Below are 27,049 nucleotides of genomic sequence, written 5' to 3'. Positions count from 1 at the left end.
GATTTCAATGGATCCTGATTAAACTCTGTCTTCTCAGTGGGCTCCCGAAAAAGCGAAACCCATCACAAATGCAATTTTTTAAGGGGAAGGAACTCTTGGGCTATACTTCCCCCTACTGGACAGCTGCTTGTACTACAAAAACAATGCACCATGCCAGCTTCTCTGGAAGCTGGAAGGGGTCAGTAAATATTTCTCGGTCTTCCTCTCGCACTCTGAACACCCTAAAGATTTATGAAGTGCCAACACCCGACCAGGAGCAGCCTTTGCATGGGGTGGATATTTTGGTCTCCCTCTTGTCCCTTCTGTGCCACGGGCCAGCTCCCCTCTGACAGACAAAAGTCCTTCTTAGCAGGTGCGTTGCTTTCCCCTCCTGTATGCGACGCACCCGTTAATCTCCTCCAGCACCTCCTTCGAATTTGGCCCACGATTCTGACATAGCTGGTGTTTGTCAAAGCTAGGGTTACATCCAGAGCGGGCCGGGGCATGCAGTCCTGAGAGAGCTAGGATGCTGTGGCTCGTTTGACTTCCTAAATCCCGTGGGTTGTTGGGCGAGCTGTCGTTGGTCTTAAAACCGGACAGGGAGTAGAATTTGGAACGTATGACAGAGGAGGGAAAGGATGGAAAAAATGAACCTGCTGAGCTGAGACAAAAGAAGAGGCCTCCGTTCATTCACCGCATGGCTTTGCTTTTTGGAAAGAAAGAAAAAAGCTCAGTATGTTGAATTGGAATCCTAGAAGGATGGCGTTGGAAGGGGCCTCTAAGGCCATCCAGTCCAACCCCTTGCTCAAAGCAGGAGCCCAAGCCAAAGCAGATCTGATGGATGGCGGTCCACTTTTCTCTTGAAGGCCTCCAGCGCTGGAGCGCTCACCGCCTCCCTCTGAGGTCATGGGTTCCGTTGTCATACTGCTCTAACAGTTGAGAAGTTTTTCCTGATATTCAGCCTAAATCTGGCTTCCTGGAGCTTGAACCCATTATCACATATCCTGCACTCTGGGATGATGGAGAACAGATCCTGCCCCTCTTCTGGAGGACTCCTTTTCAAGTCTTTGAAAACTGCTATCTTGTCTGCCCTCAATCTTCTTTTCTCAATGCTAAACATGCCCAATTATTTCAGCCTTTCTTTGTAAGGTTTTGGTTTTCTGCCACCTGATCATCCTTGTTGCCCTCCTCTGAACTTAAAAGGTGGTGTCCAGAACTGGACACAGGACTCGAGATAAGGTCTAACCAGTGCTGAATAGAGAGGAACAAGTACGTCAGAGAATTTGGAGACTATACTTCTGATAAGATCGGATTTGCCTTTTTTGCAGCCCCATCGCACTGTTGGCTCATATTCAGCTTCCAAGATCCTTCTCACTCGTAGCATTACTGAACCAAGTTTCCCCGACTTTGTAACTGTACATTAGACAAGGGCTGGAGTCTTATCGTTTCATGTAATAAGCTGCAACTACAGCAGGTCCATTGAATCAATGGAACTTCCAGAGGGGTTGATTCACCAGATCCCCACTCATTCAAAGCACTTGCTTTTGTTGCCACTTACTATGCTACGCAACTAGCCATTTTGGCCTCTGGGAAAAGTGGCACCATCTCCTATTCCCTCTGGGCATGAACCCACCCATGAAAAAGGAGGAGACCTTAGATGATGTCTCTTCAAAGGAAAGGTAACCTTTATGGTTTTGGGTTGGGTGGGTTGGTTTTTAAGGAAAGATAATAGGGCAGGAGGTGTTTCCGATGGGCTTTCTAACTTTCTCCATGGTCTACCTCATCGATGACTAAGCATGGGTGCCCAGAGGTTCTTGGACAACCACTCCCAGAAATCCTGGCCAGCACAGCGAGTGGTGAAGGCTTCTGGGAGTTGTAGTAGTCCAAGAACTTATGGGAACCACATGTCTGGCTCATTCCATGCTAGCTGCTCCACAGAGGATATGTGCAATGAGGTACCCAATTTTTCCGTGTATAAGACGCCCCCATGTATAAGACGCCCCTCCACTTTTCTAATCCAAAATTAAGAAATCTAAGTGGGGCTTAGCAAGTGGAGGGGGAAAGGGATCAAAGCACTGTAGGATCGCTTTGATCCCTGCTTTCCCCGCCACTTGTTTTTTGTTCTCTCTTTAGCTTACTTCCATGTATAAGACAACCCTCAATTTTTAGTCTAAAGATTTTAGACAAAAATATAGTCTTATAAACGGAAAAATCCGGTATTTATGAAGAAGCTGTTGTTGATCACATCCCCCTCTCCTACTGTGCTTGGAGGGGTTTCAAGGACCGGTGCAGATGTTTTGAAGTGGGCAAAATAAGCTCACTCAGCTGTAATTCCTGGGAAAGCTCATTTGGCTGCTTCTTTCAGGGCTCACGGAAGTGTTCAAACTTCAGCTAGGTTTCACTAAAAGGAAGCACCCACTTGCAAAGGCCACGGATTCCTGCTGTTTGGATGCGGTTGGCAGACGATGTGTGAATCCCGCTGCTTCTGCTCCCAAAGGACTTTACTCCTGATTTTACATAGCCGTCTTGACACTCTTGCACAAATCCTGGCAAGGTTTCTTCTCTGAATTACAGGGCCCGAGTCTCCCAGCGAGCACAGAGAGAAGCCGGGCTGGCTGGGAGACTCTCTAAGAGATGTGGGTCAAAGGACCTGACTGGTCTAAGTGGTTTCCTTATGTGTAACGGAGCGAGAGCTGCGTGCCAGCAGAATGGCACATCACTGCCTCGTTTCCAAGCAGCTGTTTCCGGCACAGTCCTAAGCAGGCTCTTCAGAATCATGAATTACATTTCCAGAGCAGCAATAAATGAGCTCAGATGACAGCTCATTGCGATGGTTGCTATTTTTTTTAAATTCTACCCTTCCCCCCATTTAGCACAACGTATGGAATGACTCGCCACAGGAAGCCTTGAGAATGTTCTCATTCTAGACTACGGTTCCCACAAGCCACAGCCAGCCTGGCCTCTCCGGTTGACATCCCTGAATCTACAGAGATAAGGAGAAGGCAGAAGGGTGTCTTACAAAGAATAGTTATCCCAGTTCTGTTGGAGAAAGAGGTGGGATAAGCTAAGATGCTCAACTCAGAGGTGGTGGGAGAAAACCCGGACTGGTAGGGTCTCTTGACTTACTAGCTTTCACGTCCACAGTAAGACAGAGTTTCAGATGCACTGGAAGTGGGCCATACTTCAGTGGATCCAGTACAGTGGTGCCTTGCTAGACAATGATAATCCATTCCAGTGAAATTGCTGTTTAGCAAAATCAACGTCTAGCAAAAAGCATTTCCCCATTGGAATGCATTCCCCCTGTTTAATGCGTTCCAATGGGGAAGAATCATCGTTGTCTAGCGAAGATCGGCCATAGGAAAGCCACTTTGCAAACCGCCAATCCGCTGTTTAAATTGCCGTCTTGCGAAGCTTAGGTCCAGAAAACACCTGTTTGCGAGCACAGAGGAAGCTGTCAAAATCGTCATCTAGCAAAAATCGGTTTGTGAAGCAGGGACCAAACATTGTCCAGCGAAATTCCCCCATAGGAATCACTGTTTTGCGAATTGCTATAGCGATCACAAAAAGTCAATGTCTAGCAAAAAAACTGTCATGCGGGGTGACTGTCTTGGAAGGAGCTCAAATGTTGTGAAATATCTTGGAAAGAGTCCCCAGCATTCCATGGGGCCAATTTTTTTTTCACCACACGGCGTGATTTCATGGGGAAACCATCATTGCTCATGGCAACCCCGTTCCTCCTTCAATTTCTATTTTCAGTTTTCACATCAAAATTCCTTTGCGTCAACAAAGGGACTTTAACAAACCGCCTTGCTTATTAAAAAGGTAAATATAGCCAGCCTCTCTTTTGAGTTCTTGTGACAGGGAAGGTGTTGGCGTTTATTATTTCTCGAAGGGAAAACAGTTTAACACGATGGCAAAATATCAAGCGGTCATTAGACAAAAGAAAGGGGAGAATTGCCCCCATAAATGAGAAATGAACCGAATGCTTGTTTATATCTGCATTTATAAGCACCATTGTGCGTACGGCGATATTTTCTCTGGAAAGGGCCGGCTTCGTTGGGGTGGTTCAAAGCAATCTGCGTTCCAACAGTAAAGAGAATAGGGTCCTTTTTTGCCTCACTATGCTCCCTGCTCCATAATGAGGAAACCCTGGAAAGGGCATTTCATTTAAATAGACTCTTATAATCCTTTATGAATAATGTTTTCTGAGAAATAAGCTGCAGCGCTCACAAATAGTGCCAAGCACCCCTGGCACCATTCAGTGCCAGCCAACATTATTTACTTGGGGGTTATTTCAACAGGGGTGGGTCTTTAGACTTAAAACCGCCCCACGTAGCCCATGTAGTTTGGGCTGGGAGCCACCTTATTTCGGCAGAAGAAAAGTCTCCCCATGGCCATTTGCTGTAGCGGCTTTGCTTTTAGAACCTCCATGTTTAGAGACAGTATATCACAAAATCACAAATCTGGGTGACTTACTTAGGCATGGATTCCAGTTTCTGTTCTGCTATGGCACCATTGTGGCCTTGTAGGATTTCTTTGGGTGATGTTTCTGAATTTTGGACCACGGTGCTGTGTTTGTTTGGTTACATGTGTCTAGAGATTGGCAGGAAAAGTTTGTGCCACTTGGTTTCATGGCCAAACAGGTGTTTGCTGCTTACCAGCACAAACTGTAAACCAGTGGTCCATGCCCATATCTATACATGCAACCATGGGCTCAAGTTACAAGAAGCCAGATTTCATTTGAATATCAGGGGAAAAAACTTCCTAACTGTTAGAGCAGTATGACAATGGAACCATTGACCTTGAGAGGTGGGGAGCGCTCCAACACTGGAGGCCTTCGAGAGAAACTTAAGACAATCACCTGGCAGATATCCTTGGATTTGTATTCCTGTATCAAGCAGGGGGGTTGGACTTGATGGCCTTAGCGGCCCCTTGCAAGTTCACGATTCTATGATTCTATGACTGTGCCTTCATCACTCTGCATTTCCTTGGCTGCCCAAATTTCATGTCCTGAAAATGTGCTAGGGACGGAGTAACGATGATGGGACTATCCCTTGGTGTCAGCTGAGGTGTGAGAAGCTGGTGTAGATGCAGGGGGAATTGTCCAATGTCCGAGGGAGGATTATATGATGGAACAGGGGTCACGCACCCCTGTTTCTTTCCCACCTTAGAAGTAAAAGCAGCCCAAGAATCCCGAACCTCACCTGTGTCATTTTCTCCAAAATTACCTCTTCTGAAATTCCTCAAAAAAGTTTCCCTTCCACGGAGCCAGAAGAGAACACCTGAAATTTCCCGTGGACAAATTTTTGGAGTAATGGCCGCATGTGATCTTATATGAATATAAGGGGGGGAAAACTTCCTAACTGTTAGAGAGGTGCAATAATGGAACCAGTGACCTTGGAAGTTGGTGAGTGCTCTGACGCTGGAGGCCTTCAAGAGAAACTTAAAGACCACCCCCTGGCAGATCTCCTTTGCTTTGGATTCCTGCATCAAGGGTTGGACTTGATGGCCTCAGAGGTCCCTTCCCCACTTCACTTTTCTAGGATTCTCTATAATTGCATCTCCATGACATCCCTGGGGCCTGCCCACCGGTCCAAGGTCTTGGCCTTAAAATCTTGGTGAGAAGGGGAGTGATGAAAGTAACAACTTGTTTCCAGAATCTTTGCTCATCATCATCTTAAAAGCTGGATGGAACCCAATGGATAGTGGAGTCCAGGCCTGTCACAGAAGCCCCGTGGGGGAATTGAACTCCCAAACTTTGGCTATGCAGCTGGAGATCTCAACCACTGAGCTATCTTGCCTGTCCCAGATATGACTGGAGAACCTTTTGCCTCCTTGAGGGTTTTTCGAGTCCTGTTCCTATCCTGCCCCTCTGATTCAGTAGTGAAAGATGATGGGAATGTTGTCCATTAGTGCAGGTGGCCCCTTGCCATTGTCGTGGGCTCTTCGAAGCGTGTTGATTTTTGCAACAAGAAACAGCAAAGGCTATTTCTGAGAAGAGGACAATGTCAGCCTTCGTCAGAGGACCTTTTTTTCTTGGGCGCGGGGGGGGGGGGGGAGAGAAATCAACGGAAGCCAGAGCAAATAATGTCACCGGCTTGATATTTATGGATATCGGAGGTCCTGTGTGTGCGCACGGAAATGGAAGCAAGCAGGAAAGTGTTGCTTTTTTTGCATCAAATCGTCATGGCGAGAGGTTTTCCTGGAAATGGTGATCATCTCTCACCTCCCAAGAGCAGTTGCCCTTTTGATAACAGCTTCGGCAGGAGAACCTGAATGCTTCTCAGTAACTTCAGCAAAGTAGACATATTAAATCCCGGAGGGGTTTGACACCCTTTCGGCATCTCTCTTTCCTGCTTGGTTCCAAGGCACAGAGGGAACGGATGGATGGAAATGCAGGGACCACTTTATCCCAGTGCCCGGACAAGATGTAAGATCCGATGCTGCAGCATCTTTGACAGGCAGCCTTCCTGTCTCTGTTTTAAGAACTTCTGAGGAAGATGGGTGCCCTCAATGTGTCCAGGACAGTATTTCCATCGATACACACTTCACAATAATACTGTAGTTGTGAGCCACCAAGTCCATTGGAATTTCGGGCGATCCTTTCCAGAGTTTCCTAGGTAGAGGGTCCTAAGAAGTGGTTGACCCTTCCCTTCTTCTTCTTCTGCAGGGCATCCTGGGACAGTCCAGCTTGGCCAAGGTTACCCAGGTTGGCTCTTCTTCCTGGAGGCACAGTTGGGGAATCGAACTCCAAACCTCTGGCTCCGTAGCCAGGGACCTGACCCACGGAGCTATCCAGCCAGTTTTTTTTAATAATCACTGCCAAGCCAATTCTGACTCATGGCAACGCTTTTCAGGGGTTTCCAGGCAGAGAATACTCAGATGTGGTTTGCCATCCTCTGCTTCTAGTGGTACTTCTGGGATGGTGCAGCTTGCCCAAGGCCACCCAGGCTGGCTCTTTTCTTAGCAGCCACACTGGGGAAATTGAACTTGCTATCTCTGGCTCTGCAGCTAGACTCTCATAAAATTCATCACAATGTTTAGGCAAAAGCTCGTTTCCTGGCACTTGAACCCATTGCCAAGTGAGAATGGGAATATTCCAAAGCTCACTCTTTCTAGGATAGGACTGCAAGACGTTTAATGAATTTCCCCCAAATTTAGCTTATTTACTCCTCCAAAAAAGAGATGGCAAGTGTTGCTTGCACAATAAACTTGTGCCTTGCACAGAAAATGCACAACAGTGTAGTTTGTACAAAACACACCAATTTCAATACAAAATATATGTTTTTCGTGCACAAGAATAATCCACCAGTTTGAGGTTCCTTTTGTTATTCTTTGTGATTTGCTTTTAGTTAATGCATTTATTATTTTCCTAAAAAGAATTAATTTTTCATTAATTAATTAATTTTAAAAGGGGTATTATTATTATTATTATTATTATTATTATTATTATTATTATTATTATTATTATTATTATTATTATTATTATTATTAACAACTGTAGTTGCCCACTTCATCAGGGGGCTCAAAGGACAAGAAGCTTTATGGGTGGTCATGACATTGTTAAGAATTTGGCTCAGATTTCCCCTTGGCCATCAAAGACCATCTCTTTCAACACAAATCTGCCAAACTTACCCCATAGGGTTATTGTTAGAATAATCATGAGAAGAAGACCAGAAACCAGCTGAAAGCTCAGGAAATGGATGTGCTTCTCCTGGAAGCACAAATATCTGTGCGACAAATTTCTTTGTGCTACACAGTAGAAGGGCAGAGAATCACAGAGGAGAATAGCTACAAGGTCCCCCGATAGTCCACCCCTTTCTAATTAAATGACATGTAAGGTATCAATAACTCCACCTTTGTAGAAGGAAGAACAAAAATGTTTCATGGCTTGCGTTTGTGAAGTGAATATAGCCTACTCACAACAGACGGACTTCTGACAGACTTCAAGAAATTCAAGAGAGGGGGAAAATCACTGAGTGGAGAGGTGGGGATGTCTTGGAATTCAGAGGCACGGAAGGAATGATTGGTTAGTGTGGATAGATTGACAGTCACTCATACCTAGAAAGGTCCCTCCCCCAGCCAAACCTTCTAGAGACAGCATGCAAGGTTGCAAAGAGCAACTAAAACCTCGGGTTGTTGGAGAGGGCTGGAGAGAGAGAGAGAGTCTCGTTTTACACGCACAAAATTCAGATAATCTCTTTCTCCTGTGCTGTGCGCTCGGATGCTTCTCTCCCCATCCTAAAAGTAGCAGAGCAGTTTGCAGCCAACTTAAGACAGAAAACCTACAGCGCACCAGTCCTTCCTCAACAGCCGGGCAAATGCCCCAGCGTTCCTGGATCCGAACTGGTTCCCCTTTGGTTTGCGACCCTTTCCAGTCAGGCATGGCTGTGTCAACCAGGACCCGACAGGGGGAGAATCTTGCACATCCTGACCCGGGATGCTCGGCACCTTTGCCCTCAGCTCACCCCTGGCGAGCCGGGGCAGGTGAGACTCAAGGGTAGCATCAGGGAAGGGAACCAGAGGCTCGTATTCGTCGGAAAGGAGGCCCAGCTTAAAAGCTTTCCTCTGCAGTTGGAGATAAAGCATCTGCCACCGCTTCCTCTATGCTCCTGACGTGAGTGGGTGATTCATTGCAAACGATTCCTTCACGGCGGTTGAGTCAAGTGGGAACAAACACCAGCCGAGGGCCGGTCCATGTGTGCAGCCAGGAAAATCAAACAAGGCCCTGAGATAAGGGGAGGCTCGCTGCCGATGAAGAGATAAGGCAGAGTCACAAACACCTGTTGGCCAAACATCAGCTTCCGGAAAGGGGCACCACATGCTATCCTGCTGGGTCTGATTCTGTGCTGGAGGGAAGAAGTACTGAAGCCTCAGAGCACATTAAAGACACAATAAAACGAACTGCTCACTTCTCACCCATTTGCACACCTCTCATTTGTTTGCAAAAGTCTCGGCAGAGTGTGGATTTTTAGCCAAAGCCCTGTAGCTCTACAGTCGATAGCGCAAGGACCCACAGAGCAAAATTAGCATCCAGTCTCCCCAGAAAAGGCCACCCCTTCTTGCTTGTCGCATCCACTGGCGCTTACAGTCTCGATAACTCAGTCTGACGGATTGGTAAGAGAAAGAATAAAAGGGTTCGTTTCCTCACAGTTCTGAAAAGGTCAAAAACAGCATATTATAGAAAAATAATGACAAACTTAGACAGCATCTTAAAAAGCCGAGAGTGAAGTCAAGTGGGCCTTAGAAAGCCTGGCTAACAACAAGGCCAGTGGAGGTGATGGCATTCCAGCGGAACTATTTAAAATCTTAAAAGATGACATTGTTAAGGTGCTACATTCAACATGCCAGCAGGTTTGGAAAACTCAGCAGTGGCCGGAGGACTGGAAAAGATCAGTCTACATCCCAGTCCCAAAGAAGGGCAGTGCCAAAGAATGCTCCAACTACTGTACAATTGCACTCATTTCCCATGCTAGCAAGGTTATGCTCAAAATCCGACAAGGTAGGCTTCAGCAGTATGTGGACCGAGAACTCCCAGAAGTACATGCTGGATTTCGAAGAGGCAGAGGCACTCGAGACCAAATTGCTAACATGCACTGGATTATGGAGAAAGCTAGAGAGTTCCAGAAAAACATCGACTTCTGCTTCATTGACTATGCAAAAGCCTTTGACTGTGTGGACCACAGCAAACTATGGCGAGTTCTTAAAGAAATGGGAGTGCCTGACCACCTTATCTATCTCCTGAGAAACCTATACATGGGACAGGAAGCAACAGTTAGAACTGGATATGGAACAACTGGTTGGTTCAAAATCGGGAAAGGAGTACGAGAAGGCTGTATATTGTCCCCCAGCTTATTTAACTTATATGCAGAATACATCATGCGGAAGGCTGGACTGGAGGAATCCCAAGCCGGAATTAAGATTGCTGGAAGAAATATCAACAACCTCCGATATGCAGAGGATACCACTCTGATGGCAGAAAGTGAGGAGGAATTAAAGAACCTCTTAATGAGGGTGAAAGAGGAGATCGCAAAAAATGGTCTGAAGCTCAACATCAAAAAAGCTAAGATCATGGCCACTGGTCCCATCACCTCTTGGGAAATAAAAGGGGAAGATATGGAGGCAGTGACAGATTTTACTTTCTTGGGCTTTATGATCACTGCAGATGGAGACAGCAGCCCCGAAATTAAAAGACGCTTGCTTCTTGGGAGGAAAGCGATGACAAATTTGACAGCATCTTAAAAAGCAGAGACATCACCTTGCCGACAAAGGTGGACAAAGTCAAAGCTATGGTTTTCCCTGTAGTGATGTATGGAAGTGAGAGCTGGACCATAAAGAAAGCTGACCGCCGAAGAATGGATGCTTTCGAATTGTGGTGCTGGAGGAGGCTCTTGAGAGTCAATGTATTCTTGTGAGTGCCCTGGACTGCAAGGAGAACAAAGCTATCCGTTCTGAAGGAAATCAACCCTGAGTGCTCACTGGAAGGTCAGATCCTGAAGCTGAGGCTCCAAGACTTTGGCCATCTCATGAGAAGAGAGGACTCCCTGGAAAAGACCCTGATGTTGGGAAAGTGTGAAGGCAAGAGGAGAAGGGGACGACAGAGGACGAGATGGCTGGACATTGTATGGTTATTTTGTAGGTAGGGAATGTTTACTTGGTTTTTCAAGACATTTTCTAAACTAACTTTGAAAATGCTAAATAAACTGAGGACTGACCACTGTCATGAGCAGCTCCATCAAGAGGGTCAAAATCCATCCGATTGAACCTGATAGGCATGAGCAAATAGCCATGTAATGGACTGGATCTCACCCAGACAGTTGTAGGAAGCAGCTTTCCATCCTGGCCTTGGAATCCCGTCTGTTCCCAGGGCCTTTCTCCCCATAATTGCCCTATAAAGTATGCAAAGGAAGTTTCGAGGTGAAAAAAAAAAGCAAACCAGCATGGGTGGTCTGGCCCCCATTCATTTGTACTGTAAATATCCACATAATCTTTTTTTAAAAAACCTCCTCTGTTAATTTTTAATATCATATTTTTCTCGTTGGAACACCCACAGAGAATCTGAGACCCTTGAAACAATGAAAATATAAATATATGTATTTAAGTCGATACTACTGCTCCACAAGCTGGTACCTTTCAGATGCGTCTGCCATTTGCTTCGCAGTTGACAGTGGGATGATGGGATTTGTAATCCACATACCTAGAGGATGCCACGTTTGGGAATGCTGGCATCTGTATACACAAGATCGTCACCATGTTGTCTCATTGTAGTGTCACTGAGTATGTGCTGGATATTTTAGAGAGAGAGAAAAAAGAACTTTCCTCCAAGGAGAATGAAACAGTAGAGGGTTAGTAGATCTATCTATCTATCTATCTATCTATCTATCTATCTATCTATCTATCTATCTATCTATCTATCTATCTATCTATCTATCTATCTATCTATCTATCTATCTATCTATCTATCTCCCTTCCTTCCTCCTCTTTTCCTTCCTTCCTTCCTTCCTTCCTTCCTTCCTCCCTCCCTCCCTCCCTCCCTCCCTCCTCTTTTCCTTCCTTCCTTCCTTCTCTTTTTCATTCTTCCTTCCTCCCTCCCTCCCTCCTCTTTTCCTTCCTTCCTTCCTTCCTTCCTTCCTTCCTACCTTCCTTCCTTCCTTCCTTCCTTCCTTCCTTCCTTCCTTCCTGTGACAAACCCAGACCTACTGGGATCTGCCACACGTTAACTAAGCTGCCACCAACCATTCCCTGTAAGAAGTCACACAGACCAGGGATGGATTTTTAACCAATAAAAGAATAAGGTTTATTTAAATACAACACACAGGGAAAATAAAATGATCAGGTGAATAAGATAAAGTAACGTGGCTTATTCTCATTCATACATGCATACAGTTTGGTTCACACAGAACCCTTAACTTGAAGCACAGACCCTGAACCTATCAGTTCTGGCTAACTAACAGACACCTGAACCTATCAGGTTGGTACTCTGACACACAGTAGTACCCTGTCTGACACACAGACTCCCACACCAGCTTCTTCTCTCAGCTGCTGCTTCTTCACATCCCAGCGTCTCCTCTTCACCACACAGGCTTCACATTTATATACAGTACAGCCCCTCCTCCTGATGTCCCGCCTTCCACTCCCCATAGGATGGAACTTTCCCTCCAAACCCATGACAGACAGGTAACATCAGTGCTGTATGTAACACCTCCCCTCTTTATAAGTTGTTTTGTAGGGGGAAAGCTAAGGTGCTTTTTCCCAAAAAACAACCTGGATAAAACACACAACAACAGTTATACATACCATATCATACTTACTTATACTTACATTCTAAGTTAACCATAGCAATTAGGCATTTAAACATTTACCATATACATTACATCAATTTACCTTTATTCATACAAACCAAGTTCAAAAAACAGGTACATTTAACTTTTTGTCATCAATATATATACATAGTCCATGTTTCTTTCGCCGTCTTCATTCTTCAGGTCTTCTTGACAAGGCGTCAGCAACACAGTTCACTGACCCTCTGACCACCTTCACCTCAAAGTCATAGTCCTGTAGGTTTAAAGCCCACCTCATAAGTTTGCTATTGTGGGTTTTCATTGTCTTTAACCATTGCAATGGTGAATGGTCAGTGCACAGAATAAAATGTCTTCCCCAGATGTAAGGCTTGGCCTTCTGGATCGCGTAGACTATGGCCAAACACTCCTTCTCCACAGTTGCCAAATGTCACCTTTTTGAAGTTTCCTACTCAGGTAGGACACTGGATGCTGGTCACCATTCTCATCCTCCTGGCACAGAACTGCTCCTACCCCGCTGTTAGACGCATCGGTGTAGATGAGGAACTCCCGGTCGAAGTCTGGAGCACGCAGCACTGGATAGTTGATGAGCGCCTGCTTCAACCTCTGGAATGCCGCCTCACAGTCGCTGGTCCACGGGATGCGGTCATCAGTCTTCTTCCTCGTCAGATCGGTCAGCGGAGCCGCAATCTCGCTAAACCTCGGGATGAACTTTCTGTAGTAGCCCACCAACCCAAGAAATGATTTGACTTTTTTCTTGGTGTTGGGTCTGGGCCAATCACGAACTGCTTCTATCTTGGCCTCGAGGGGTTTTATCACTCCTCCCCCTACTATGTGACCCAAGTATTTTATTTCTGGGCTACCCAGCTGCATTTTGTTCTCTTTGCAGAGCCTAGGCCAAAGCACTTCCTCCCCTGGGTCAAAGTGCCTCTCCCTGCCTTCCTGGTCATCCCAATCTTTCTTTCTGACCTTTGGAGCTTGCAGGGTCTCTGCTGCTAGCTCTAGGTTTCTCTTTAGGTCTTTCCTTAAAGAGTCTATATATGTCACAACGTCTTGTGGGTCATCCTGGGTGATCTGCTCCCAATTTTGTTTGATCAAATCAAGGGGCCCTTTCACCCTTCTCCCAAATAAAAGTTCAAATGGACTGAACCCGGTACTGGCTTGTGGCACTGATCGATAAGCAAACAAAAGGGATTGCAGCTTCTGGTCCCAATTGTTTGGATTCTCTGCCAAGTAAGCCCTAATCATGCGCATTAGAGTCCCATTGAACTTCTCAGTTAACCCATTACTTTCAGGATGATAGGCAGTGGTTTCCTTGTGCTTAATTCCACAGATTTGCCATAAGCGTTTCATGAGCTTCGATGTAAAAGATGCTCCCAAATCTGTGATTATTTCTGAGGCAAATCCCATCCTGGACATATACCCCACCAAGGCATCTGCCACTGTGTTAGTTTCAATGTTAGTCAAGGGTATGGCTTCAGGGTACCTTGTGGCATGGTCCACAATGGTGAGAATGAACCTGTTCCCCCTCTTTGTGGCCTTGGGCAAAGGACCCACAATATCCACCCCTATGCATTTGAACGGAGTGTCAATCACAGGCAAAGGGCACAACTTTGCTTTGGTCCTGTCGCGGTTATTCCCCTGCCTTTGACACACATCACATTGTTTACAGAACTCCCTGATCTGCTTCCCTATGTCAGGCCAGTAAAAATTCTGTGTGATTCTCTGCTGTGTTTTGTTCACCCCTAAGTGTGCAGCAAACATGTCAGAGTGCCCCCTTTGTAAGATCATGGGGCGATACTTTTCAGGTACCACCAGCTGACTTCTGATCCCTGTTACATACAGCACTGATGTTACCTGTCTGTCATGGGTTTGGAGGGAAAGTTCCATCCTATGGGGAGTGGAAGGCGGGACATCAGGAGGAGGGGCTGTACTGTATAAATATGTGATGCCTGTGTGGTGAGAGAGAGATGCTGAGAGACACTGGGTTGTGACGAAGCAGCAGCTGGGAAGAAGAAGCTGTTGTGGGAGTCTCAGACAGGGTACTACTGTGTGTCAGAGTACCAACCTGATAGGTTCAGGTGTCTGTTGGTTAGCCAGAACTGATAGGTTCAGGGTCTGTGCTTCAAGTTAAGGGTTCTGGGTGAACCAAACTGTATGTTTGTATGAGTGAGAATAAGCCACGTTACTTTATTTTATTCACCTGATTGTTTATTTTTCCCTGTGTGTATTTAAATAAACCTTATTCTTTTTATTGTTTAAAAATCCATCCCTGGTCTGTGTGACTTCTTATAGGGAATGGTTGGTGGCAGCTTAGTGTAACTGTGTGACAGATCCCAGTAGGTCTGGGGTTGTCACATTGATTGGTGTCCAGCGTGTGGGATACGACTGGTCCAGTTGTCCAGTGGTCCAGCAAAGCCTTGGCAAGTGTGCCCAGAGCAAGGGGGGTCTAGTCAGGGACAGTCTGAGGCGCGTAGGTAATCTTCTAGGTGTACCTCACGGGGAGGTGCGCTAGTAGAAGAACGTGCCAACTGGGGAGACTTAGATTAAGGTGCTCTGAGGTAGCCTAGTTTTGGCGGGAAAAAGCTGAGGCAAAACTGCGTAGTAACAGTGAGCTAGCTTGCCAGCTGAGAGGCCCAGCAGAGGGGGGTAGGCTCTGACTCGATACTGTTGCAAGTTAGTGCTGAAGAACAGCAGCAATCTCTAGGGAGAGCTGGTTCTGAGGCAAGAAGGAAAAAAGTGGTCGTTTTATTTTGAGGCTTGACTTTTAAAGCAGCCTGTTCTGAGGGGGGATTATGCCCTTGACTCGAAGCCAGATGGCCGAAATGAGTGAAGTGAAAGACCCCCAGATTGACCAAGGTTCTGAGGATGAATTTGGCTCAGTGCAGGGTGACAGCACAGGAGAGCAGAACCCAGAACTCAGAAAATTGCTCATAGTCCAACAGCATGAACTGAGGATGAGGCAATTTGAAGTGGAGGAAAAATTAGAGAGAGAGAGATTGGAAAGAGAAGAAAGATTAGAGAGAGAGAAAATTGCTCTGGAAAAAGAAAGGATGGCGTATGAGTTAAGAAAACTGGAACTGATGAACCAGAACAATAATAATAATAGGGATTCTGAGGGAGGCCAATTGTCTAAGGCTGATCTGAAGAAATTCCCTGTGTACCACAAGGGAGATTGTCCTGAGGTGTTCTTTTCCTTAGTGGAAAGAGCGTTTGTGGACTTCTCAGTGAGGGAAACTGAGAAGATGACCATCATGCGGTCTTTAATCAGTGGTAGCCTGGCTGAGGTTTATGCCGAGATGCCTGAGGAACTGATGAAAGATTTTGCAGAGTTTAAAAAACTGGTCTTTGCCAGACATGGGATAAATGCAGAGCAGCTGAGACAAAGATTCAGGTCCCTCACCAAGAAACCAGAACAAACTTTTACCCAAGTGGGGGCCCAATTGGTGAGGCTGCTTGAGAAATGGCTATCGCAGGAAGGGACAGAGACCTATGAGCAGCTTAAAGACTTGATAGCACTGGAACAGTTCTATTCAGTCCTGCAAGGGGAATTGAAATTCCAGGTGAGGGAAAGGAAACCGAAGTCTGTGGCAGCAGCCGCAGAGATCGCAGATTTTATTTCCCAAATAAGAAAGCCCTTGGGTGAGGGGAAATCTGTAGGTAAACCCAAAGAAACCTACAGCAAGTACTCTCAGGGACCAGGGAAAAGCCAGCAAGGGGGAGGGGCCCATGGTGAAGGGAAGCCCTCAGACATGAAACAAAGACCTCAGATTTTGGAGGGAAAATCAAAACAAGATGAGAGAGAATCAAAATACACCAGAAAATGTTATTTCTGTCAGGGAAAGGGTCATCTAATCTCAGAGTGTCAGAAATTAAAGCAGCTAAAAGGAATGGTGCCTCAGGATTCTAGTGGGACCAAGCCAAAAGCTGTGTTCTGTGTCCAGAAAGAGCAAGGCTCAGTGTCACTGAGGGAGCCTGTTGCCATGGCTACTCAGTCTGGAACAGCTACCTCTGCTGATCAGGCTGAGGAAAATGGTCCTCTTGTGGAGGTAAAACGCTGCTTGCTGATAAAAACAGATTCTCAGTTGTTTGAGACAGCCGGGGTGGACGTAGGAATACTTGACCGTCAGTATAGGGGGCTGCGGGACACTTGTTCCCAGGTAACCCTGTGCCATCCAGATATCATCCCTAGGGAGTTTATAATCCCAAATGAGAGCATGAAGGTGGCAGGGATTGAGGGGCAGGTAATCTCTCTGCCAGTAGCAGAGGTACCTGTCAACTTTCAAGGCTGGAGGGGGGTTTGGCGGCTAGCGATTTCATCGACTCTGCCAGCAGCCGTGCTCGTGGGAAATGACCTGGCTGAACATGTGAAACGGGTGCTAGTGATTACACGCTCACAAGCCACCACAGGGACAGTTCAGGGGGGTAATGATGAGCCAGAGACGGAAGCAGAGGGGAGTTCAGAAGCTGTGGTGGAAACCTTAACCACAGACAGCAGATTTGGACAGGAGCAAAAGGCAGACGCCACTCTCCAGAAGTGTTTTGAACAGGTGACTGACGCCCAGATAACACCTGAAACCCCAGTGAGATTTCTGGAGAAAGAGGGGATTTTATATAGAGAGACCCTGAGGAACATCTCAAAAGGGGGAGATGGGATCAGAAGTCAGCTGGTGGTACCTGAAAAGTATCGCCCCATGATCTTACAAAGGGGTCACTCTGACATGTCTGCTGCACACTTAAGGGTGAAAGGGCCCCTTGATTTGATCAAACAAAATTGGGAGCAGATCACCCAGGATGACCCACAAGATGTTGTGACATACATAGACACCTTGATGAATGACCTAAGGAGAAATCTAGAGCTGGCAGCAGAAAACCTGCAAGCTCAGAAGGTCAGACAGAAAACATGGTATGACCATAAAGCTAGAGAGAGGCACTTTGACCCAGGGGAGGAAGTGCTTTGGCTTAGGCCCTGCAGAGAGAATAAACTGCAGCTCAAATGGGCAGGACCATATAGGGTCATTTCCAAGATGTCAGACCTGAACTACCTAATAGAGCAGGAGGAGAACCAAGCAAGGAGGGTGGTTCATGTGAATGCCCTAAAACCCTACTACAGAGGGGAACAGAGGGTTTTATTCGCGATAAAAGCAGCTGAGAGTGAGGAAGCTGAATTACCCTTCTGGGAGGGTAGAGGGGAAGTAAAATACAACCCAGAGGAGGTAAAGATCAGTCCTGCACTCACCCAAGACCAGCAGCAAGAACTAAAAATGCTGCTTAATAAATATCAACAGGTGTTTTCCAACAAGCCGGGGATAGTGAAGGGAGTGATGCATCGGATCCACACAGGGGATGCACCCCCGCAGGCAGTATCCCCATACCGAGTAACGGGACCTTATAGGGACAAGGTGCGGAAGGAGCTGGACGAGATGCTTAGGGAGAACATAATCGTCCCCTCTTCTAGTCCTTGGTCCTCTCCGATAGTCCTTGTGGACAAGCCTGATGGGAGCATTAGGTTTTGTGTCGATTACAGGAAATTAAACCGTGTAACCACTCCTGATGCCTACCCAATGCCCAGGCTAGACAACCTGATTGAAACCATAGGGGGTTGTCGGTTCATCTCATCATTGGACCTGGTAAAGGGATATTGGCAATTAAGAATTGATCCCAGGGATCAAGAAAAAACTGCCTTTTGCAGCCCTTTTGGTCTCTATGAGTTTCGAGTCCTGAGCTTTGGTCTCAGAAATGCACCAGCCACATTCCAAAGGCTGATGGACCAGACCTTGGCAGGGCTCAGTGACTTTACAGTGGCCTACATTGACGACATAGGGATCTTCAGTAATACCTGGGAAGATCACCTGATACACCTGGAGTTAGTGCTGCAGAGGTTAAGTGCAGCAGGGCTAACAGTAAAGGCCAGCAAGTGTCAGCTGGGTAGCCCAGAAATAAAATACTTGGGTCACATGGTAGGGGGAGGAGTGATAAAACCCCTGGAGGCCAAAATAGAAGCTGTTCGTGATTGGCCCCGACCCAACACCAAGAAAAAAGTCAAATCATTTCTTGGGTTGGTGGGCTACTACAGAAAGTTCATCCCGAGGTTTAGCGAGATTGCGGCTCCGCTGACCGATCTGACGAGGAAGAAGGCTGATGACCGCATCCCGTGGACCAGCGACTGTGAGGCGGCGTTCCAGAGGTTGAAGGAGGCGCTAATCAACTATCCAGTCCTGCGGGCTCCAGACTTCGACCGGGAGTTCATCATCTACACCGATGCGTCTAACAGCGGCGTAGGAGCAGTTCTGTGCCAGGAGGATGAGAATGGTGACCAGCATCCGGTGTCCTACCTGAGTAGGAAACTCCAAAAAGGTGAGAGACATTTGGCAACCGTGGAGAAGGAGTGTTTGGCCATAGTCTACGCGATCCAGAAGGCCAAGCCTTACATCTGGGGAAGACATTTTATTCTGTGTACTGACCATTCACCATTGCAATGGTTAAAGACAATGAAAACCCACAATAGCAAACTTATGAGGTGGGCTTTAAACCTACAGGACTATGACTTTGAAGTGAAGGTGGTCAGAGGGTCAGTGAACTGTGTTGCTGACGCCTTGTCAAGAAGACCTGAAGATTGAAGACGGCGAAAGAACATGGACTATGTGTATATAATGATGATAAAAAGTTAAATGTACCTGGTTTTGAATTTGGTTTGTATGAATAAAGGTAAATTGATGTAATGTATATGGTAAATGTTTAAATGCCTATTTGCTATGGTTTAACTTAGAATGTAAGTAGAAGTAAGTATAATATGGTATGTATAACTGTTGTTGTGTATTTTATACAGGTTGTTTTTTGGTGAAAAGCACCTTAGCTTTCCCCCTACAAAACAACTTATAAAGAGGGGAGGTGTTACATACAGCACTGATGTTACCTGTCTGTCATGGGTTTGGAGGGAAAGTTCCATCCTATGGGGAGTGGAAGGCGGGACATCAGGAGGAGGGGCTGTACTGTATAAATATGTGATGCCTGTGTGGTGAGAGAGAGATGCTGAGAGACACTGGGTTGTGACGAAGCAGCAGCTGGGAAGAAGAAGCTGTTGTGGGAGTCTGTGTGTCAGACAGGGTACTACTGTGTGTCAGAGTACCAACCTGATAGGTTCAGGTGTCTGTTGGTTAGCCAGAACTGATAGGTTCAGGGTCTGTGCTTCAAGTTAAGGGTTCTGGGTGAACCAAACTGTATGTTTGTATGAGTGAGAATAAGCCACGTTACTTTATTTTATTCACCTGATTGTTTATTTTTCCCTGTGTGTATTTAAATAAACCTTATTCTTTTTATTGTTTAAAAATCCATCCCTGGTCTGTGTGACTTCTTATAGGGAATGGTTGGTGGCAGCTTAGTGTAACTGTGTGACAGATCCCAGTAGGTCTGGGGTTGTCACAATCCCATCTCCCCCTTTTGAGATATTCCTCAGGGTCTCTCTATATAAAATCCCCTTTTTCTCCAGAAATCTCACTGGGGTTTCAGGTGTTAGCTGGGCGTCAGTCACCTGTTCAAAACACTTTTGGAGAGTGGCGTCTGCCTTTTGCTCTTGTCCAAATCTGCTGTCTGTGGTTAAGGTTTCCACCACAGCTTCTGAACTCCCCTCTGCTTCCGTCTCTGGCTCATCATTACCCCCTTGAACTGTCCCCGTGGTGGCTTGTGAACGTGTAATCACTAGCACCCTTTTCACATGTTCAGCCAGGTCATTTCCCACGAGCACGGCTGCTGGCAGAGTCGATGAAATCGCTAGCCGCCAAACTCCCCTCCAGCCTTGAAAGTTCACAGGTACTTCCGCTACTGGCAGTGAGATTATCTGCCCCTCAATCCCTGCCACCTTCATGCTCTCATTTGGGATTACATATTCCCTAGGAATAATATCTGGATGGCACAGGGTCACCTGGGAACAAGTGTCCCGCAGCCCCCGATACTGATGTCCAAGTATTCCTACGTCCACCCCTGCTGTCTCAAACAACTGAGAATCTGTTCTCACCAGCAGGCAGCGCCTGACTTCTACAAGAGGCCCATTTTCCTCAGCCTGATCAGCAGAGGTAGCTGTTCCAGACTGAGTAGGCATGGCAACAGGCTCCCTCAGTGACAATGAGCCTTGCTCTTTCTGGACACAGAACACAGCTTTTGGCTTGGTTCCCCTCGAATCCTGAGGCACCATTCCTTTTAGCTGCTTTAATTTCTCACACTCTGAGATTAGATGGCCCTTTCCCTGACAGAAATAACATTTTCTGCTGTACTTGGAGTCTTTCTCATCAGGTTTTGGTTTTCCCTCCAAAATCTGGTTTCTGGACTGGCTCTGCCCAGAAGTTTTATCAACAAAATGGCCTCCCATTTTTGGCGGGCTCTGAACTAACCCTTTGGAGTACTTAGGGTCCCATGTTTCCCTCATGTTTTCTTCAGAATAATTCAGGTTTTGTTGTGCCTTAACCTGTGTGCCTTCTTTTGGTTTCTTTTCTAGCTCCTTTTGCTTAGCCTCAAACTCAGCCCTGATCTGTAAAATTTCTTCCTCAGCCCTAGCTTTTATCTCTTTCACTTTTTCTTCAGTCTTATCTCTGATTTCTTTTAATTTAATGTCTTTTTGCTGATTATATTTTTCAAGATCTTGCTCACTTTGTCTGGCCTGAGCCTCATACTTTTCTTTCTTTGACATTTCTTCCACTGATAAATTGTTAATAAACTTATTTAGGAACTTCAATTCTAATTGTACCATTCTAATTTGGTGTTTCAGTTCCATCTGTTTGATCCTCATGTCCATTCCCCTTTTCTTGGCATCTGCCTCTGCCTGACTGATTTCAGCTCTTTCTTTTCTTCTGATTTCCATTTCCCTCACCCTCAGTTCATGCTGTTGGGCTAGGAGCATTTTTCTGAGTTCTGGGTTCTGCTCTCCCGTGTTCTCATCCTGCACTGAGCCAAATTCCTCCTCAGAACCTTGGTCCACCTGTGGGTCTTTCACTTCACCCATTTCTGCCATTTGGCTTCGAGTCAAGGGCATAATCCCCCCTCAGAACAGGCTGCTTTAAAAAGTCAAGCCTCAAAATAAAACGACCACTTTTTTTTTCTTTTTTTCTTTTGCCTCAGAACCAGCTTTCTATAGATTGCTGCTGTTCTTCAGCACTTAACTTGCAACAGTAGCGAGTTTGAGTCTACCCCCCCTCTGCTGGGCCTCTCAGCAGGCAGGCTAGATCACTGCTACTACACAGTTTTGCCTCAGCTTTTTTCCCGCCAAAAACAGGCTGCCTCAGAGCACCCTAATCTAGTCTCCCCAGTTGGCACGTTCTTCCACTAGCGCACCTCCCCGTGAGGTACACCTAGAAGATTACCTACGCGCCTCAGATTGTCCCTGACTAGACCCCCCTTGCTCTGGGCACACTTGCCAAGGCTTTGCTGGACCGCTGGACAACTGGACCAGTCGTATCCCACACGCTGGACACCAATCAATGTGACAAACCCAGACCTACTGGGATCTGCCACACGTTAACTAAGCTGCCACCAACCATTCCCTGTAAGAAGTCACACAGACCAGGGATGGATTTTTAACCAATAAAAGAATAAGGTTTATTTAAATACAACACACAGGGAAAATAAAATGATCAGGTGAATAAGATAAAGTAACGTGGCTTATTCTCATTCATACATGCATACAGTTTGGTTCACACAGAACCCTTAACTTGAAGCACAGACCCTGAACCTATCAGTTCTGGCTAACCAACAGACACCTGAACCTATCAGGTTGGTACTGACACACAGTAGTACCCTGTCTGACACACAGACTCCCACACCAGCTTCTTCTTCCCAGCTGCTGCTTCTTCACATCCCAGCGTCTCCTCTTCACCACACAGGCTTCACATTTATATACAGTACAGCCCCTCCTCCTGATGTCCCGCCTTCCACTCCCCATAGGATGGAACTTTCCCTCCAAACCCATGACAGACAGGTAACATCAGTGCTGTATGTAACCCTTCCTTCCTTCCTTCCTTCCTTCCTTCCTTCCTTCCTTCCTTCCTTCCTTCCTTCCTTCCTTCCTTCCTTCCTTCCTTCCTTCCTTCCTTCCTTCCTTCTTCCACTCTTTTCCTTCCTCCCTCCCTCCTTTCTTCAACGGAGGCAGGCCACCTAGGATCACTAGAGGTGCCTATGCCATGTGGATCCGAGGTTTGCGCCAGGTGGCACGCCGCCCTCTCTTACCTTATTGGGGGAGGGGGGAATTAACTTTATACAGACCGGGTGCATTGACGGCCACAAACATCATGAAGGCTTGAGGTTTTAACGGCCATAAAGTAGAATAAAATGACATAGATACACAGAGCCAAAAGGTGGCAAAACCAACAAAGAAACCAGCCGTTTGTAAGTGTTGGTTGGAAGTAATGAGCACTCTTGAAATTTTATTTGCATCCTTGAATACTGCCTGCTTGACTGAGAGGGACTTTTATGGGCCAGGGTGACTGTCTATCAAGCACTAACCAAGCAAGAGCCCCGCCCCCCTGCTGAGTGTTCTTTTCCCTCCATTTCCTGGGTTGGTGGCTGTTGTTTGTTGGCTGTGGAGCTGTTCAGTTAGTTGCTAAGTATACGTACAGTGAAGCAAACAAAAAACAAAAAAGCCGCATGCACAAGTCTGTCACCGCAAGCAACTGTAAATAAAGCCATGTTTTATGTATTCTTTCTCCGACAAATGTCCCAGAGCGAGTTACTGAGACTTTTAAGTGCCAGTTCATGAGAAAGGGGTGGACTCTGGAGAACATTGTAGCTATTCGCCTCTGAGGATATTTGTACTTCTACTGGTAGCAAAGAGAATTTTTACCAGAAATGCAAAACTGCATCAAGCACAGGATTCAAATCGGCACTCTGAAACTCTCAAACCAGGGTGTTGTCCTTCCCTTGCTATCTTTTCTGATCTTTCTCAAGCGGCTGTGAGAGAGACGATAAGCGCCCCTCTAACGCTGGTTTGGAAAATGGTTTTCAACCCAAGCTGGAGAATCCTATAAAAGGGCACAGGAAACATTCAAATGAAATTCCTATCATCATGAAACCCAAGAGGAAGCCTGGCGGAGAAGCCACCTGACGTACTTTCATGTTGTGAGGATGATCTCCTGTGCCCGGTACGAACATCAGCCTTCCCACCTATGTTCAACCGTGGAACTCCTTGCCACAAGGTGAAACGACGGCTGCCGGCTTGGATGGTTTGAAAAGATGAGATTAATTCATGGAAGGAAGTCCTATAAATGGCCATCATTTCTAGCTATTGTATCTGTCATGGAATCTAAATTCAATGTTCTCAGCCTCCATAAATCAATGAAATCACCACAGTCTTTAAATATAACTATAATAACTCGGTACCAGACACAGACTGTAGGAGAGGGGGGTGAAGTTGCCTTCATTTCTTACATTTAATTGTTAAACTGAGTGGCCTTCCTCATCAACAGTGACATGATTTTTCATTTTCAGCAACGGCTAGAGTACAGTGTACGACCTGGAGATGATTAAAAGACAATATGAGGCCCACCTACAGATATGTTGACGGTCACATAAATGGAAGTAATTTACCTTTTGCTGCTGAAGAGGATGGGGGATCTGGAACAATAGGTTCAAATGACATGAAAGCATCTTAACTATAAATTAGGAAGCGCCTCTTGGTGACACGAGCTTCCTAGCAGGGGAACAGACTATTTGAAGGAACTCAAAGATGTTGTGGGAGTGGATTTCTTGCATACTTGGGGGTGGGGTGGGTGGGACCATCCAATTCTCTGATTCTTCTGTCAAAGCTGCCCTGATGGCTGGGGGGCTACCCCTGTATTTTGCAGTGATTTATGACTTACATGTATAGCTTTTTCCCATGGTGGGGAGGAGCAGGGCGGATTTTTGTGCTCCATTTGAAACGGCATACGGTAATCGAAAACACATTCTGAACTGTAGAAACAAGAGATAAAAAAAGATACAAGCACACAACCGGAAGAATAAGATCGATTAGCAGCCACAGAAAAGTGATGTCACTAAAAACTGTGAAGTTAAAAGTTATGTGGTTTTTTTTCCAGGCTGCGTTGAGTAGAGACTAAATTGTTTTGGCCGGATTCAGAAGAATTCATCGGGGCACACACCAGAGGTGCTGCACATTCCCTCTTCCCAATCCCTAGCCAGCGGCCACCTTCATAATTCTTCACATGCTGCACTTCTCCAGCAGTGCTCCAGTCTGGGCTACCCTTCCCTGCCTCCTCTGGCAACCGACCGCTCACGATGAGGAGGCTGGATGGGGATCCTCGCTGGGCAGCTGTTGAGTGGTTTGCTGCTGGAGGAGGCAGGGAAGGGAAGCCCAGACTGGAGCACTGCTGCAGAAGGGAGAACCCAGGTGGTGCATGTTGAATTGTAGGCAGAGCAGCTGGTCAGGAAGTGGGTGAAGGGAATGCGACAAATTTTGCCGAATCGGGCCAAATCGATCTGTGTCCACCACTATCTAGTACAGACGATTCCTTTCTAGTGAGGGATTTGGGGGTTGTCTTTCTGCAAAACTTTTTTGCAAACTCACTCACCTTATAGCCATTGCTTTTTCCTTTTATTCCACTGCAATTGTGTGAGAATTTGGGGAAGTGGGGAATAAAGAATTCCCTACTATTTTTGCTTTCAGGGAGGGGGAAGGAGAGGGGCTTTTTAAAAGAGGGTAAAGCTAGCTGATAATGTTCTGTTTTGTTCTGGGGTCCTTGAATGTGTTTTCAATTTAGCCCTTTATATGGTGCTGAAGGTTGTTTACAACCATAAAGTCACAGATACAGACAGAGGAGGTAATTATGGGCTCCACCGCCCCTCGCCTGCCAAGTTGCTCCCTTCCATTACGGCACATTCGTTTGGGGCTGGTACTGGTGCCAAGCCACCCGATGCCAGAGGCAGGAGGGGGGAAAAAGAGAGCTGTGTGAAGCCAAATAATGCTTCGGCTTAAAGGCTGCCCAGAAAGGGGATCTAATGAGGCTTCATGGAGGAGGTGTGAACACCAGCATTCATGTTTGGAAGTGCGGGGAGAAAAGGAGGGCCATTCAATCCACAAGAATTACAGGATCATCACCATCTAGAAACACAAGGTGACAGTAAGTTTCTCAAAGCCCTTGTCCCCCTTAATACTCTTAACACAATAGTTCCCAACCTTAGGTGCCCAGGGGTTCTTAGACTACAACTCCCAGCACAGCTATAGCGGTGAAGGCTTCGGGAAGACTTAATCCGAGAAAATCTGGGGACCCAAGGTCAGAAAGCACTGCTCTAATGCCAGGGGAAGTTTGGAGGGGATAACCCCCCGGCATCTTTCTACATCTTCTCCTCGACATGTCTCCACGTCTCACCTGTAGTGCTACCCCAGACATTTCAATCTGAAGGGTTGTCGCACAGAAGATAAAACAAGTGTTTCCCCCTGCTGTTCCTGAAGGTTCAACCCAAATGGGTTCATGTTGCAAGGAAGATGATTTCGGTTAGGAAGAACTTCCAGACACTAAGGGCTGTTCTGTAAGGAATTGATCACCTTGGAAGGTTTTGAATAGAGTTGGAGCAGAAGACCCTTGGGATCTTGACTTGGCGGTGGAATGAAGGTTGCCCCCTCTTCGATTACTCTGGTCGGCTGCAGCTCCTTAGGTGGTGAACATATGTGCTCTTTTTTAAAAGAGATTCTACAGATTGAACCTAAACAGGCAAAACATAAATGTATGCTGTGAGCCAGAGCACCTCCCCAGAAATGCACTGGTTTCCCTGAACCAGGGGGAGATGGGAGGAAAGATGATATAAATAGTGGTGGCTTTGCTGAAGAGAGAGAGAAACATTTCAGGACCGATTGCGGCGAAGGACAATATAGAGGAAGGAAACAGCTTCTGTGGGTTGGAAAGCCCCCAGCGGAAGAGAAGAGGTTTTAAAGACACAAGGAGATGATGCACTTCAGGAACACCACGCTAAGCAATAAATTCTCCCTTCCCGACCCATGTTTCCAACTATCCGATCTAGACCATCTCCACATCGTTGGCTTTACCAGGAGCAACCGGGCCACGCTGACCACAGGGTCTGCCGCTCCGGCCAAATCCAACACGAGGGAGGAAAGGAGAAAGCCTGCATCCCAAGACAGTCGGGAAGGATCTGCATGGCCACAAGACGTGTCAGGAACACCACAAAGGAAGGCGAGAAGGGTTCGAGGGAAGGTCTGGGTTTCAATGGGCCGTAACGGAGATGACTGGATCAAGGAAATATTCTCTCCTCACCACATGCCATGAGCCACTCTAAAGGCACCCCTTCCATTTTCTGATTCGCCACATGTCCCTGTACTCTTGTTTGCGTTCCAGGGACATGGCAACGACACAGAAATTGGGATGTTTCTTTTCCCCTTGTGGCCTAACCCTCAACATGTAAAGGAGGAAGGTTTAAATCGTGTCTCTTATCATGGGTGCTATTGGCACCTTCTATCCTACCAAAACAAGCCGCTTCTTGGTTTCTTTGCCCCATGACAGCTTCCCAAGCGTGTCATCCCTGATGTGTGAATTTCGATGCACTTAAAAGGGGGTGCGTGTGGATTGTGAAGAGAAAAATGGAACCTTATCGTGTGTAAAAACGCTGCAAAACTCTGCGTAATGTATTGCGATTTTGCAAACCATGGGGACCAGAGAACAGGTGGGGAGCTGAAACTTTGTTCATGCAGATCCAATAATTTACTCACAGCTCTTCATGTTGCGCTTGAAAGTCCACTTTTGCCACCCTTTGGATGAGCAACTTGCTTTTTTTTTTTG

The 27,049-nt window shown here is 46.4% G+C and overlaps 1 protein-coding gene across 1 annotated transcript in view; it reads left to right on the top strand.

Moving 5' to 3' along the window:
• LOC144583756 (uncharacterized) overlaps positions 1-19,612 on the top strand; it is a 380,160-nt gene extending 360,548 nt beyond the window's left edge. Inside the window, exon 2 of the mRNA XM_078378403.1 lies at positions 14,797-19,612. Coding sequence (XP_078234529.1) covers positions 15,074-18,898 — 3,825 coding nt within the window. The 5' untranslated portion in view covers positions 14,797-15,073 and the 3' untranslated portion in view covers positions 18,899-19,612. The remainder of the gene's footprint in view (positions 1-14,796) is intronic.
• Positions 19,613-27,049: the final 7,437 nt, after the last annotated feature.

This window comes from Pogona vitticeps, chromosome 6 (genome assembly GCF_051106095.1).
Source record: "Pogona vitticeps strain Pit_001003342236 chromosome 6, PviZW2.1, whole genome shotgun sequence".
Lineage (NCBI taxonomy): Eukaryota > Metazoa > Chordata > Lepidosauria > Squamata > Agamidae > Pogona > Pogona vitticeps.
This window is presented reverse-complemented; position numbering and strand designations above follow the sequence as displayed.